This window comes from Miscanthus floridulus, chromosome 1 (genome assembly GCF_019320115.1).
Source record: "Miscanthus floridulus cultivar M001 chromosome 1, ASM1932011v1, whole genome shotgun sequence".
Lineage (NCBI taxonomy): Eukaryota > Viridiplantae > Streptophyta > Magnoliopsida > Poales > Poaceae > Miscanthus > Miscanthus floridulus.
This window is the reverse complement of record NC_089580.1, coordinates 145330748-145347670: the sequence shown is the minus strand read 5'-3', so window position 1 is coordinate 145347670 and position 16923 is coordinate 145330748. Positions and strand designations below refer to the sequence as shown.

The window sequence follows — 16923 nt, the reverse complement described above, 5'->3', positions numbered from 1 at the left end:
CCCTACGCTGTCGAGAGCGCAAATCTTTGTTCTTTATCACTTTATTTATACCTTTTTTTTTCAAATGGTCTTGTGAACGGAGCCGTACTTTTTCAGTGAAGAAATAGTGTTTTTCTTTCCTAACAAATCAGCGAGCATTGCTTTCAGCCTGGCTTTTCAGCGAAGCCAACGGGGCCAAATATGGTGTGTTGATATTCTGATGCTGTCTGGTGGCCTATTAAATTTGAGAATTCAACTCAGCAGCGCTGGAAAAAGAATACCCCCAGAATCGGCTCATATATGCAAGCCCGCAGAGACAGTTAACCTTACAGGAATCGTAACCGTTGCAAGCTACTTTGATCATCTGCATCCATTTGTACATTGAACTGGAAAACTACAATGCAGTACTCCCAAAAACAAACGCCAAAAGAGAAGTGAAGATCACGATCGCCTCCAATTATACATAATCACTCTACCTTTCCGTAATTACTACTCCTATAAGTGGCTATCCCTCAAAAAAAAAAAAAAAACGGGATCACTCTCCTCTCTCTCTCATGAAAATACATATAGTGCTAGTAATAGTATTAGTATCCATCTTCTGATCAGCTGATCAGTGTCTCACATGGCGCGGTTGATGAGGCCGTGCACGAGCACGAGCCCCATGATGACCGATCGGTCCACGCCGGGCTCCACCGCCAGGGTGAGCACGTCGGCGCCAAGGGCCACACCCTCGGCCGTCGTCTTCCGCTTCACCTCGGCCACGGCGAGCCCCGTGGCGCCGTCCACGATCCTGGCCCCGCGCGCCGGCGCGATCCTCCCGTCGTCCATCCTGTAGCGCACGGTCGTCGTCGTCGTCGACTCGCTCCCGCCTAGGCCGAGGCCGAGGCCGAGGCCGAGCTCGCAGTCGCAGGTGCAGCACGACGGTCCGCGCCACGCCCATGCCCGGACTACCTTTAACCACGGCCGCTGCCGCTCCTGCTCCTGGTCGGCCCACCTGTATCCCTCCCACCTCCTCCCAAACCCGAGCTTCTGCGGGCGCGCGGCGGCCAGATCAACAACCAAATAAAAGGCCAAAGCTCGCGTGTCAGATTTACGTTCTTTGAAGCTTTCTAATTAATAAGTTTGGTCACCTTCTTCTTGAGTATCTGCAGGACGACGTTGCCGGAGACGTCCATGAGGCAGACGTCGGCGGCGCGGCGGGCGCCGTAGTTGTCGACGCGGTAGACGATGCTGCCGGCGGAGTCGTAGACAGTGCAGCCGCTGCCGTTGAGAACCAGCGACTTCATCCAGATGGTGAACACCTCCGGCGGCGGCTGCTCGCTGATCCCGTACACCCGCCGTGGCCGTGCCGGTGCCGCTGGCTGATGACCAGGTGGAGGAGCGACTGGTCCGGGTCCGGGTCCGGGTCCGGCCGCGCCGAGGCCGAGCCCCTGCGACGACGCCGAGTGCACCCTCACCATCGCCCTCCACAGCTTCAAGCTGCTGATGCACATTGCACCTCAAAATGTGATTGTCGTACTAGCTACCACTAGCAGCTGACTATGACGATCGAGCGCTGTTGCAACTATATGTATATATATAAAACTTAATACTAAACAAGCTAGGGAGGACTGGAGAGAGCTTTGCAATTTGCACACACTTACGCTTACGTACTAAGGGGTGTTTGGTTATTTAGTCGCTCCTAAAATTCATGTCACATCAAATGTTTAGATACTAATAAGGAGCATTAAATATAAATTAATTACAAAATCAATTACATAGATGGAGGCTAATTTGCGAGACGAATTTTTTAAGCCTAACTAATCCATCATTAGTACATGTTACTGTAGCACCACATTATCAAATCATAGACTAATTAGGCTTAAAAGATTCGTCTCGTAAATTAGTCGCAAGTTGTGCAATTAGTTTCATAATTAGCCTATATTTAATACTCCATACATATATCAAACATTCGATGTGACAGAAATTTTAGGAGGTCCTGCAGAAACCAAACAGAGCCTAAATTGTTCCATTAGTTAAAGTGCACTTGTAGGAGATGACATACACGTCGAGGAACTAAATAATGTGTTCTTTTCGGTAGATAAGGGATCGCTCTCGTCGGCTGTTTAATACTATCAGATAGAGTTACCGAATTTGATTGGGGTTTCATGCATGCTTATCAAGTTAGCTTACGTATAGTCAGTGCTTTGTGCAGTTCTGGCTGCTTTGCGCAATCTCATTGGCTGAGCAAGACGAAGAGAAAACGATCGCTAATCCGGCTGGGAAGGAGTGGCGGATTCAGGATGGGATCAAGGAGGAGGCTAAGTAATGGACATGTTGATTGATAATGAAGATTTAATGATGATTTATGCTTGATGCTACAGTATTTTAAACGATAATTAAGGCTCACAGGGGGCTGCAGCCCCGTGGATCCGCCAATGCTGGGAAGTACTCCGGAGTAACTGAAACCATGCACATAGAACACGGCTTTGAAAATTGAAACCAGCCTCCCCTCACAGATCCACCGTTCCAATCACCGGATTGGGTTATAATGGGAACGGGGATCCCGATCTTCCGTCAGTAGAGGTAACTATCGTTGTGGTGGAGAATGACACACCGATCCGGCTTCAGATCGAAAGATCGAACCCTGCAATACCTCTGGTTATCAACCGAGACACGGATCCGGTTGACCTCGCTAAGAAGACTAATCCCTGCCTACGCAACGAAGAACACAACGAAGAACACAAGCAAGAACAAGAAAGACAGCAACTAAATTACAGATGAATGATTAATCTCACGAAGTTGGGGTCTCACAAACCGATGAACGGCGAAACTGCTCTTGACAGATTAATCTAAGCAAAACCAAAAACCTAATGTTGGCGGCGGCGTATGATTATAAAGGTCTTAGGGTCGTCACCTACTCTGGACGCGTCCCCTAATGGGCCCAAACACGATACATGGTCCAACGGACCAAAAGACAGTGTCGCGGCATCCTGGCAGATTTTGGATGCTGACTTGTTTCGACGATTTTCGTTGATTTTGAAGGGCTTTTGACGTGAGACCACTTGGATTGGCTTCTTTATCAAATTAGCTTTCCAACCATATGTGGATCGTCGAAAACGGAGTCCGGATGTGTCCTGGGTAATCAGTTTAAGGCAGACTGATTCTGGAGGCCGAGGCAGACTCGAAATTATGTTTGATCGAGCCTCCGGTTTCTGTTGGAGGTCCTTGCTGGTCATCATCGCCTCCACCACATCCTCTAAGTCCCTCATGACCCTCTCCAATGTTCCTAAGCAAGATAATATCATTAGGTAGTAGTCTATTCTCAAAAGTATGAAAAGGATCGCTTAAGAACGAGCTCACCTCTAAATTGAGTTGACGCATTCGAGCCTGGGTCATTGGACCTTGCATGACGGTTGGAGGATCAATGGGTACATCTGAAGGAGTGATGTCCTCATCATCCTCCCCCTCTTGAAATTGAGTCGTCCTTGACTCAAGCTCATCTTCTTCTCCCAAATAAGGCTTCAGATCTATAATGTTAAAGGTGGGACTAACCCCGAACTTGGGTGGCAACTCAAGTTTGTAGGCATTATCATTTATTTTCTCAATTATCTTATAAGGACCAGCTGCTCTTGGCATTAATTTAGACTTACGCAGTTCAGGAAATCTATCTTTTCTCAAATGTAACCAAACCAAATCACCCGGTTCAAGTTTAATTTCTTTTCTACCTTTACTACCAGAAATTGTATACTTTTTATTCATTCTTTCAATATTTGCTTTAATTATTTCGTGCAACCTACGAATGAAATCAGCACGCTCTCTAGCATCACTACGTGTTTTTTCAGTGGTAGGTAAAGGCAAAAGATCTATAGGAGCGCGAGGGTTAAAACCATACACTATCTGAAAAGGACTTACCTTGGTGATGGAATGTTCTGCCCTGTTATATGCAAACTCTACATGCGGTAAACACTCTTCCCATATTTTCAAATTGCGCTTCAAAATTGCTCTCAACATGGTGGACAATGTTCGATTCACTACCTCCGTTTGCCCATCAGTTTGGGGATGACATGTTGTAGAAAACAGCAGCTTGGTCCCCAATTTATTCCATAAAGTGCGCCAAAAATGACTCAAGAATTTTGTATCGCGATCTGAAACAATAGTAGAAGGCATACCATGCAAGCGAACGATTTCTTAAAAGAAAAGGTCAGCAATATGAACAACATCGTCGCTCTTATGACAAGGAATAAAATATCCCATCAATCCGCCTCCATGTGCCTCCTGCAACAACAAAAGACGAACGGAGCCAACTGGAATGCATAGGCGGTTAGCTCTAAACAAAAACCCATCATTGATCATAAACTTATTCGATGTACGTCCCTCTCTATAATTTAGCAACACGTCCTTAAAATCAGGATCAAGCGCATATTGTTCTTTTATTGATTCAAGCCCAAAAATCCGACAATTAAGTTGGGACAGCAATGTATATCGTCTAGACAAAACATGAGCAATCATATTATCCTTCTCTTTCTTGTGTTAGCATGCCTATTCAACCCATTTAGCATGCCTACGATTCAGATTATGTTGAGAGCGAAGATACTTAAGTGATTCATGATCAGAATGAATAACAAATTCTTTAGGCCACAAATAATGATGCCACGTCTCTAATAAACGAACAAGTGCATACAATTCCTTATCATAGTGGAATAATTCAGAACAGTACCATGCAATTTTTTACTAAAGTAAGCAATGGGTTTACCATCTTGCATCAAAACACCCCCAATGCCAACTCCACTAGCATCATATTCTAGCTCAAAAGTCTTACCAAAATTTAGAAGTTACAGCAATGGTGTGTGTGTGAGCTTGTCCTTCAAAGTGTCAAAGGACTCCTCATATGCCTTTCTCCAATGGAACACCACCCCTTTCTTCGTCAACTCATGCAACGGGGCAGCAAAGGTGCTGAAATCTTTGACAAAGCGGCGGTAGAATCCTGCAAGACCAAGAAAACTCCTCACCTATGTGACGGTTTGGGGAACCGGCCAGCTCTTTATGGCTTCAATTTTCATCTCGTCCACCTCAATTCCCTATGGAGTTACAACATAGCCAAGAAACGAAAATCGATCCGTGCAAAAGATGCACTTCTCAAGGTTACCAAATAAACGTGCATCATGTAAAGCATTAAAAGCAACACGTAAGTGATCTATATGTTCATCAAAAGACTTGTAAATCAATATATCATCAAAGTAAACTACCATAAAACGACAAATAAAAGCTCTTAAAACCTCATTCATTAAGCGCATAAAAGTGCTAGGTGCATTTGTCAAACCAAAAGGCATTACTAACCACTCATACGACCCGAATTTGGTTTTAAACGCAGTTTTTCATTCATCATCAAGTTTTATTCTAATTTGGTGGTAGGCACTTCGCAAGTCAATCTTGGTGAAAATTATAGAACCACACAACTCATCAAGTATATCGTCTAGCCTAGGAATAGGATGACGGTACCGAATAGTAATATTATTGATGGCTCTACAATCAACACATATACGCCAAGTTTTATCTTTCTTAGGAACCAAAAGAACAAGAACAGCACAAGGACTAAGGCTTTCACATACATACCCGTGGTCCAAAAGGTCTTGGACCTGCCGCTGAATTTCCTTAGTCTCTTCAGGATTGGTTCGATAGGCAGCTCGATTGGGCAAGATTTGCTTCTAGAATCAAATTGATTTGATGATCTATCCCTCTCATAGGTGGCAGCCTCGGGGTATCTCAGCTAGAAAAATATCCTCATACTCCTGCAAAAGGTTAGTGACAGCAGGAGGCACTGAGCTAACAAAATCATCAAGGGAAAACATAGCTCGTTTGCATACCAAAGCATAGCAAATATCATCATCAGAAATTTCAGCAAAGTCACATTTTATTGCAAGCATAACACCATCCTTCAATTTAATTCCCTCGGTCTTAGAATTAGATGTAGACTTATCCTTTTTAGGTGGGAGGATAGAATTAGCTACTTGCTGATTTTCAGATTGAACATTATTCGAACTAGCAACGCGTTCTCTATCAGCTTATACAATTTGAGCAGGGGTCAAAGGTATCAAAGTAATTTTCTTTTCTTTATGTTCAAAGGTGTATTTATTACTTCTACCATGGTGTGTAGCATCATTATCATGTTCCCAAGGACGACCCAATAAGAGTGAACAGGCTTGCATAGGTACCACATCACAATCAACATAAGAACCAATGGAAAATGAAACTCTGCAAGTTTATGTTACCTTTGCTTTTCTAGAATCATTTAGCCACTGAATATGGTATGGACGTGGATGTGGGCGTGTGGTCAAGCTAAGCTTCTTGACTAATTCAGAACTCACCAAATTATTACAGCTACCTCCATCAATAATAACACGTGCTCAACGGTTGCTGATGATGAAGAAAATCTAGAATAAGTTATGGCGTTGTAGCTTTTCAGGTTGCTGGACTTGTGAGCTGAGCACCCGCTGTATAATGATGCTTCTATAGGCCACTGAGGCCTCGTCACCAAGGACTTCGCCGTCCTCCTCATCTGCATCTTGGTCTTCTTCATCCTCAATGTCAGAGGTGCTGATGTAACCATCTTCTGTAGCAATATATGCCCGCTGACTTGGGCAGTCCTTCTGCACATGGCCAATACCATGGCAGCGGTGGCACTGAATGCCCGAAGTGCGTCCCGTCGATGCAATGGATGAGGCACTCTTGGTAGGCACCTGCAAAGAATTTTTACCTAAATCTAAAGGTCGTGCGGGAGGTGCCTTAGGTGTAGCGATAACTCCAGAGGCTGTTGGTCGCTTGCTCGCTGGTGGAGGTGCCCGAAAAGTGGTTGGCTTGGTCAGCCCCGAAGATGGTGCCGAGCGTGGCATGTATGTGGGTGCTAACCTTGCTCTTGCTCTGCTGTTCATGCCCCTGCAATTCCTTTTCTGTAAGCATAGCAAACTAAAACAACTGGTTGATAGTGTTAAATTCTTTATAATCAATAATGTCCTGAATCTCGCGCCTCAAACTCGAATAAAAACAACAAATAGAATCTTCGTTCCCCTCGACAACACTACAACGCATCAATTTCTTACGCAAGTCTCTATGATAAGAAGGAGGTACAAAGCGATCACATATAGCTACCTTAAGTTCTTCCCATGAACCAAGTAAAGCATCCTGTGCAGCTAGCCCATTCCAACAAATAATGGCAAAATCCTTAAACTCACTAGTAGCTTGTCAAACTCTATGATGCTCAGGCACAAGATGGTCGCTAAACTTTTGTTCTACTATCATCTCCCAATCAAGATATCCCTCAACATCATAATGACCCAAAAAAGATGGTATTGTGAACTTAATCTTAGCATAAGGATCATCGGGCACACGGTGATTATTACCTTGATGGTGGTGGACACCACCCATACCTGTCGTGTTGCGGCGAAGACGTCGTCGTAATCTTGCTTGTTGAAAGGCTGCTCGATCTATGTTCCCACTGGCATCATGCACCATGTCTTCTGGCAAGAGACCATCGGTGTTGTGCTGGAGACGTCGTTATTGCTCGCCACAAAGGTTTCCAACTCAGTAACCTTGTCGGTTAGCGTGGAAATTCGTTTGTCCAATCTCTCCATGCTGTTGCCAATGTTGAGTTCAATGAGTACATCAGTGATGGCCTTCCTGATAGCCTCATTCAACCTTTTTGGGCATCCTCTACAACAGCTTGCAGTTGCTCTTGGCTGACACACTCATTGAAACCCTTAGGATTGTTATCTCTAGTCTAGTCATCTCCTGCTATTATAAACACAAAAACAGGAACAAATGGTGAAAGTTATCCCTACCAAATGACTACGTGGTTGCAGTTGCAGTGGTGTCACTTTTCACAGCAAGTGGAAGCGTCTTACCAAGCTCTTATAAAGTTCTTACCAATACAAGCAGTGGGTGGTACAACCGGCGACTGATTCGTGATACCTGTGAGGCAGTGGTACCAAGATTGCAAGGCCCTTTTTCTGTACTGATCTGAAGAGTTTGTGGAGCTTGGAAGGCACACAAAGAATAATATATATATTTGGCACATAAGTTAGTAACAGAAAGTAATGCTAAATTATAGTCCAAAGTACTTATTCTCGTTGCTGATTTAAAATGTTTCAAGTACCAGGTGTGTGACAAGTAAGTATGGTGGATAGCAAGGTGATAGGTGTGTGAAAAACAAGTATGGTGGATAGCAACAGCAACACAAATAAGAAACCAGACAACACACGCTAACACAGCTCACTTTGGCCTTCTCTATGTGCTCCTCTAGATATTGTTACTCTTTTGCCCCTCTCTTTTTTCTATTTTTTGGGCTATCGTTGATTTTTAGAAAATTTTGACTTTTTCTTTTTCTTTTTTTGATATTTTCCTTCACTTAGGAGCACAAAAGAAGTAACCATAGAAAATATGAGCCTAAACAAGTGAAAGACGTGGCCTAAGGAAATTTCAGAAGACGTGTTCAAAAACGACAAAAAGCTTGTGACCACAAAAAGAGGATCTTGTGACCAATTTTTGACCAAAATAAAATTCTCTGACCCTGATAGAGCGGGGATGGACGGATCTGAAATTTGTTTTGATCAATTTTGATATATGGAACATCAAAATTTGAGTTCGTATGCGAAAACTAGACCAGTTTTAAGAATTGGCTCCGAATTAGAGGACAAGACGGGAATAATGTGCGTAAAATTGGTCACGATAGCAAAGATTTGATGGAAATGATGGGGAAAAACACACGAACTGAACTCTAACACAACCTAACCAGCAACAAGACCTCGACCAGGACACAAACTCAACACGACGGACTCTGAAATTGAAATATGCAAAGGCTATGGCGCGGAAGGTTCTAGGACAGAAAAAAAATAAGTATGGTACTGGACTATGGGACGAATGCGAAATACTCAAAACTAGGGGATAAATGTGAACCTGATGGTATACCTTAGCTCTGATTACCACTTAATGGGAACGGGGATCCCGATTTTCCGTCAGATAGAGGTAACTATCGTTGTGGCGGAGAATGACACATCGATCTGGCTTCAGATCGAAAGATTGAACCCTACAATCTTAGCGCCACAACTCCTCTGGTTATCAACCGAGACACGGATCCAGTTGACCTCGCCAAGAAGGCTAATCCCTGCCTGCGCAACGAAGAACACAAGCAAGAACAAGAAAGACAACAACAAAATTGCAGATGAATGATTAATCTCACGAAGTTGGGGTCTCACAAACCGATGAACGGTGAAACTGTTCTTGACAGATTAATCTAAGCAAAACCCAAAACCTAATGTTGGTGGTGGCATATGATTATAAAGGTCTTAGGGTCGTCACCTACCCTAGACACCCCCTAATGGGCCCAAACACGATACACGGTCCAACGGACCAAAAGACGGTGTCGCAGCACCCTGACAGATTCTGGACGCTGACTTGTTTCGACGATTTCCGTTGATTCTGAAGGGCTTTTGATGTGAGACCACTTGAATTGATTTCCTTATCAAATTAGCTTTCCAACCATATGTTGATCGTTGAAAACGGAGTCCGGATGCGTCCTGGGTGACCAGTTTAAGGCAAACTAGTCCTGGAGGCCGAGGCAGACTCGAAATCATGTTGGATCGGACCTCTGATTTCTGTTGGACGTCCTTGCTGGTCATCATCGCCTCCACCACGTCCCCTAAGTCCCTCATGACCCTCTCCAATGTTCCTAAGCAAGATAATATTATTAGGTAGTAGTCTATTTCAAAAGTATGAAAAGGATCGCTTAAGAACGAGCTCACCTCTAAATTGAGTTGACGCATTCGAGCCCGGATCATTGGACCTTGCATGACGGATGGAGGATCTGCGGGTACATCTAAAGGAGTGAGGTTAGGCCTCACTACGGTGGTCATTCACCGATACTAAAAAAATCAGGAAGATGCACTTTGCATGCTTTTAGCATCACAACTCAACGATAGGTGAGTTTTATTATGCAAATAAAGGTATTTTCATAACACTATTGTGATTTTCCTTTGTATTACTCCCTCTGTTCGAATTTATACCATAGTACACAAAAGATTTTTAGAGGCGGTTAAAATCGGGTTTTCAAAGGCGGTTTAAAAACCGCTACAATGCCACTGATGGTAAAAATAAGTGATTTTTAGAGGCGGTTCTCTTAGGACAACCCGCCCCTAAAAATCGATTTTAAGAGGCGGTTGACTTAAGTCAACCGTCCCTAAAAATAATTTTTAGATTTTTTTTAAATCATATAGAGTCTAATAAAAATAAGAAAAAATATTTAGTGTGGCTAGAGGCCCAACCAACCACTCGTAGAATTTAATTTTCGCCACTAGTGGCAACTTAGGATTCGAAGTCGCAACCTCTCACTCTCCGTCCACTACCACTGCATCACACGATCACTTGCGTTGAGCAATACAATGATATCCATTTGTACTAATACATATAAATCTTGTAATCAATATTTGGACTATTAAACGATCTTAAATGGGAAAATTTTCACTTACAAAGTTTTAGATCTCTTCGAGCACTAAAACTTTCATATAGGACATTTCTACATCCAAGGTCATTTGGAAAATTAAAAAATTTAAAATAAAAAATCTGAGACTTAATTTATATATTTGGAACCCTAAATGATCTCAAACAAAAAAATTATCAACTACAAAGTTTTAAATCTCGTCGAGCTCTACAATTTTGATATAAATTTTGTCTTCATCTAACTTTATTTTAAAAAGATATGAATTCATTTGTGTTGCAGCTATTTTTAAGGACGGTTGACTTCTGATAATCACTTATTTTCAGAGACGGTTGACATAAGCAACCGTCCTTGAAAATAGCATTTTCAGAGGCGGTTCTCCTAACGGAACCACCCCTAAAAATGAATACATTTTTAGAGGCGGATTTCTTAATGGAACCGCCCATGAAAATGGATTTTCAGCGACGGTGATGGAGCTACGTGCTCCCGGTGACGCTAGAGGCGGCGTGCTAGTTTAACCGTCTTTGATAGAAAAGGGAGGCATTTCTAAAAATCTTTTCTGTACTAGTTGTCGGGTACCATAAAAAGGGGTCCCCTAAGCAAGAACCGAAAAAATCGCTTAGAACCCTGTAAAAATCGAAGCCAAGAGACAACTACTGGCAAACCCCCACCTTATCCGAGACTCGGCTGGACCGCCTGGCCCACCTTGAACAGTACCCCCGACTCGCCCGAGGCTCCGCACGTAAGGCCTCGAACGAGGTGCTGATTCTCCGCATCGCTCGAGGCCCCGCACGTAAGGCCTCGGACGAGATACCGATTCTCCGCCTCACTCGAGGCCCCGCCCGTAAGGCCTCGGATGAAGTACCGATTCTCTGCCTCGCTTGAGGCCGGCTCAGCAACAACCCCGTCGCCTCCGCCTTGACCGACTCCTCTAATAGGACATCACGTCCAACTAACGCGTTCAACCACTCCCGCGATATCAGCCAAACGACGGCTCGACACAGCGGAGTGGCCGACGAGACATGAGTCACATCGATGCCATGCCGTCTGGGACAGGACGAGGCACGGGTTACCGGCCGCTGTGCTCGGCACTGCACCCACGACTGACGCCCATGCTACACTGTGCTACCTAACCCCTGCTCTGAGGATAGCGCGGCGTGGAGAGTCATGTTCGGGTCCCTGTAGCCTCGGAATCAATGAACAAAGACCAGCGCGTCGCTCTAGTACACCTAGGACAAGACCGCTCCATCGACCATGTCGCCATAGTGACGAGCTGCAGGGCTCGGACACACCGCCTCCGCTCACAAAATGCCACGTAGCGAACACATGTAACACCCCTGTGCCTCCCTTCGATTATAAAAGGGAGTGACCGGGGCCGCTTCTAGGGAGACACACATGGAGACAAGCGAACTCACGCTCACACGCTCACACGCACAGACGGACAGACTCACAGATACACGAGAAAACAACGCAACGCCCTGTAACTCACACTCCTTCTCATCGCAAGAGATCAACATCTCAAGCAACCCACGCCGCTCCATGTAGAGACCTAGGACTAGCTCCCTCTCTCGCCCTACTTATAAACCCCTACTACAAGCACCTCGGTGCAAGGAACACAAGATCGCTCTCTCAGACTGGACGTAGGGCACCTATTGCCTGAACCAGTATAAACCTTGTGTATCTTTGCATCACCATCCGGGGTTAGGGACATGCAGTACATTTTCACTAGTTGGTTGAGGACCCCCCGAGTCCAAAACACCGACAGTTTGCGCGCCAGGTAGGGGGGCTACTACATGTCAGCTTAATCATCCCAACAAGTTCCAGATGGTAGACCCCGTGCGATATGAGTACGATATGGTGCCCCTCCCATCGGAAGCCCCATCGACCGACGACGACATCACACACCAACAGCCTAGGTGCAGGCGGTGCTCGGGCCACTGCTCTGGTCGTGCTCACTAGGCACAACGCGGGTGGGACCACCTGACACCATTCAAGCTCAGGGCGCCGCGCGCGCGCCCCACCGGTATCCCATGCTCGGCTGCTGGTACAGAATCCCTGGTTAGGGACCTGTCTAGCTTAAGCCTGGGCAAGGGAAAGACGCCGGTGGCACACGGCGATGCCCCATCATCAAGCTCTGCCCTGCCACCTCCAGAGGAATTGACTTCGGCGGAGCGGAGCCCGGCGATGGCACCATCCCCGTACCCCTTTGGGTTGAGCAATGCCGCCACCACCTACCAATGTTTTGCTCTCGACCTCATCACCACAACCTCGACCCACACCCACGCTGACTCCTCGGAGGAGGACGAGGCGTGGGCCAGAGTGGACTTCTCTGGGCTTCGCGACCCTAAAGCCATGCGCCGCTTCATGGCCACAAGCGACTACTACTTTGGCTACTCTGACTCCGATGATGAAGGCACTTACGATCCCACTCGTGAGTACTTCAACGTCGAGCCCGAGATGCCGAGGGCGTGCGATGAGGACGAAGGGGTAGGCAGTCGCTTCCCGCCCCATGAGGGGGTAGGTGACACCATAGCTCCACATAGAGCCCCTTGCAGCGTGGAATGAGAGCCCCGCCCCTGAGGAACTTCGACGCCTAGGCCTGGAGCAGCTCCGTGAGCTTCAGGCCAAGGTCGAGCAAGAGCAACTCCTCCTGCAGCAGCTCCGAGACGCTCTCGAGTAAGAGCAACAGGGTCACGGTGATGACAGAGCAACCCGGTGGAGGGCTCGCAATGCCAACCACCGCATCAACAACGACGAAGGGGGCGAGAAACCCCCCATCTTCAATTGCGCCAGCCAGAACATGGTGGCAGCGGCGATGCTACTCCAGACGATGCTCAAGCCCTCTACCTCTCGACGGTGTGGGGGCGCTTTGGAACTACCCATGGCACCGCCTTGGCAGGATAGAGATGCCTCAGTTCGTCCCGAGCCTGCTCGGGCACCGACAACTAACAAGGCCCCCTCGATGCACGACCGCCTCAGCGACCAACGCGAGGAGCAAGGCAACCATGATCTGGTCAGTAGACAATGGCGCCACGACAATGATGGGCCCACCCGAGGCTACCACCTGTACCGAGGTGGTCGCTACAACAGTGGGAAGGACCATACATCGTCGCCCAAGTGCTGAAGCCCGGGACCTACAAGCTAGCCAACGAGAAGGGCGAAATCCTCACCAACGCTTAGGACATAGAACAACTACGTCACTTCTATCCTTAAATTTCCAAGCATTATATACATTGTTTCTCGAAATACAATAAAGAAACGTCTTTAGTTGTTCTAATTTTTCAAGAAACCCCCCACGGGGGATCGGCGTTACGGTAACGCTATAGGGGAGACTCGGCTCTGCCTCTGCAGAACCGAGCCTCCCTCAGGGGCTAGAAGGGGGGACCCCCCTAAGTCCCAGAACCGTTTTTAGTCATTTTTGACAAATTTTTATGCCAAACCCTCTCGCGTTCTCTAACAAATCGATTGTAAAAAACCTAAGGACCAAAAGTTTATCTCAGGGCCAAAAGGTCGGTAGAGCCGCGAGACAGCCTACGCCTCTGGGCTACGGCAACTCCCTCACCACCTTTTGCCCGAGGGGCGGCTTAGGCTCCAAGGAAGTTTTTTGCAAGAGATATGTTCAAAGACGAGACAGAGGGAAGAGGCTCGAAAATGAGACTCGGCTTTGCCTCTGCAGAACTGAGCCTCCCTCGGGGACTAGAAGGGGGGACCCCCCCTAACTCTCAGGCACCATTTTTTAGTCATTTTTCAAAAAAAATTCTACGCAAAACTCTCTAGCGTGCTCTAACAAATCAATTGTAAAAAACCTAAGGACCGAAAGTCTGTCTCAGGGCCAAAGGGTCGGTCGAGCCGCGAGACGCCTATGCCTCCGGGCTACGACAACTCCCTCACCACCTTTTGCCCAAGGGGTAGCTTAGGCTCTGAGGAAGTTTTTTGCAAGTGATATGTTCAGAGACGAGACAGAGGGCAGAGGCTCGGAAATACAATAAAAAATGATTAAAAAGCGTATACACATGAGTACTTTAAACAAGGCCTCGATGGCCACAAGCATTATGATATAGTAACATAAGTCCTAATCTGTTTACATGACCCCTTTGGCCCAGGTCAGAGCTCAGGGTCGCCAGCGTCGGCGCTCGGCGTAGGAGGAACCACCTCCTCTTTGAACAGCTTGGCCAGCGCCGTGCCGGGGGCCTCAGCCGCCTCCACTAGCTTTAGGACCTCCTCCTCAGCATCCTCATCATCCTTAGCCAAGACGTAACCATCACTGACGGCCTCGAGGTCAATGCCGGCGTAGTGTGAGGAGACGACGGCCAGGGCGCGCTTGACGCCCATATGGAGCACCCCTGGAGTCGCTCGTGGACTCGACCGCTCAACGCGATCAAGCATCTCCCGAGGGAGCTACCTGACTCAACCCCTCTAACCTCTAGGGCCTCATAGGTGGTACGGGTGGCGCTCTGCAGCACGTTGTGCTCTTCGATCTTGGCCTCAAGCACCATCTGCACTGCGACGGAGGCCTCGGCTACCCGGGTTACCTCCTTCTCCAACCCTACGCCAAGACAAGCGGGATAGGGTTAAGCACAAAAGGAAATAAGCCGAACAAGGGTGAAGGCCTACAGGACTCACCCTCAGCTTTATCTTTCTAGCTTTGAACCTCGACCCAAGAGGCCTCGGCCGCCCTGGAAGCCTCCCTCTCTAGCCCTACGTCACATCGGGGAGTTAAGGGTCGAACGCAAGAAAAACAAATAAAATAAGGGGTGCGGCTCAACGGAACTCACCCTCGGCCTTTTCCTTCCAGGCTAAGGCCTCGACTCGGGAGGCCTCGGCCACTTTGAGGGCCTTAGCTAGAGCACCTTTCATCAGCAGGTGCGCTCCCTGCTCTGCCCCTAGCTGCCCAGCGACGGCCTTGGTAGAGGCCTCCACTTGTTCGGCCTGGGACCTGAAGGTGTCCTGCTCGCCGGCCACCTGGTTCAGCTCCTCCTCCAGGTCCTTGATCTGCACCGCCAAAGGGGCGGCCTACTCCCGAGCCATGGCCGCCTCAGCCTTCATATCAGCACAGCGAAGGCGAAGGTCCCCCACCTCCATGCTCTGCACCGACAAAAGCCCGTTGGCATTGGCAAGCAAGTCCTTCTGCCACCGAAGCTGGTCCCAGACGTCCCTCTCCCACTGGAGGAACAACGACTTCCCGAGGGACCGGGCCTCAAGCTCCTGGAAATGCAGAACGGACATCAAGCACGGCAAGAAGATTCGGGAAAAGACGACACAGTACAAGAAAAGAAGGCGTGGACCTGGGCGACGCTGGGCAGGTCGTCAGCCACGACGGACAGCGCTGTCCACAGCGACCGCTCCACTAGCTGGCGAAATTGCTCGAAAGAGTCCTAGCGTCCCCCCTCGGCCGTGTCCTCAAGGGCAAACAGAGGCTCCCCCTTAGGGTTGTCCCGGCTCTGCCACAAGAACCGCAGGCCATCCTACCCGTGGGGCTTGGGTTGTACCCGGACGAGGGCCAAGCTCCCCTTGCCAGAGGTCGAAGCTGGCTGCTCCGCGGTGCTGGCCACCTCGGCATCTACCACCTCCTTCCCCTGGGAAGTATCGTCGGAGGAGATCGAATGGACCTCCACATCCCGAGCGCTCTCCTGCGATGGCGGTGGGTCTTGGACCAAGGGTGGTACTGAAGCTTGCCCCACCTCCGTTTCCGCTTCTTGGGCTGCTAGATCCACCATGCCCATGCTAGCCTCTACCACTTCGGCCTTAGTGGTCCTGGGGGCTCCGGCCTCTGCCACCTCGGCCTCAGTGGCCCTAGACACCCCGGCCTCCGTTGCCTCGGCCTCGCCCTCGGTGGCCTCAGCGATTGAGGGTGCCTCAGCTTCATCTGGCTTGAGGGCCTTGACCTCGTGGGGCATAGGCGCCTCCTCCCCCACTTGCTTCGTGGCTGCCTCGGTAGCCTCTCCTTGGGTGTCCGGCTCCTTTGGGTCGGCCCTCACTAATGCCACGCCACGCTGTATGGCGGCTTGCACCTCCATCACCCATTGGGTGGTGGAGCTGGTGCTCACCTTGAGCACCTTACGTGGTGCCAGGGCGGGCGCTTCCGCCTAACGCTTTTGGCTGAAGGCAAAGCATTCACAAAGTCAGCACACGGCCAAAGAATGAGTGGAAGATACTGCAAACTCTGTCGACAACACACTTACCCTAAACAGGGACACAACACCTTCTACACTGCGCCCCTCATCCTCTGCAACGGCGGCGGCGGCGGCGGTGGCATGGCCCCCGTGTCCGTCAGTGCCGGCCGGCCCTCGCCAGACCCCAGCGCCGCCTCGACCCTCTACGGAGGCTGTTGGGTCGCCTCCTCCATTGCCTGCTCCACCTCCACCATCGAGCCCACCGGGCTGACGGCGTGCTTCCCTAACGCCCGGGCCTTGGGCGTGTCGGCCTCGACCCTGGGGTGGGCGATCGCTGGCCCTGAGGCGTCCTCTCCTCCTCCT

General features: G+C 48.5%; 2 protein-coding genes across 2 annotated transcripts; both read right to left on the bottom strand.

Moving 5' to 3' along the window:
• Positions 1 to 16: 16 nt before the first annotated feature.
• Positions 17 to 1563, bottom strand: LOC136464764 (protein LURP-one-related 11-like). Its single transcript, XM_066463714.1, has 2 exons — positions 1110 to 1563; positions 17 to 1077 (listed from the first exon to the last, which is right to left on the bottom strand). Exons 1-2 carry the CDS (start codon positions 1470 to 1472, stop codon positions 598 to 600), a joined length of 843 nt encoding a protein of 280 aa, XP_066319811.1. The 5' UTR covers positions 1473 to 1563; the 3' UTR covers positions 17 to 597.
• A 12988-nt stretch (positions 1564 to 14551) lies between these two features.
• LOC136464753 (uncharacterized) lies at positions 14552 to 16464 on the bottom strand. Its single transcript, XM_066463708.1, has 5 exons — positions 15937 to 16464; positions 15524 to 15652; positions 15223 to 15460; positions 14850 to 14993; positions 14552 to 14790 (listed from the first exon to the last, which is right to left on the bottom strand). Exons 1-5 carry the CDS (start codon positions 16462 to 16464, stop codon positions 14552 to 14554), a joined length of 1278 nt encoding a protein of 425 aa, XP_066319805.1.
• Positions 16465 to 16923: the final 459 nt, after the last annotated feature.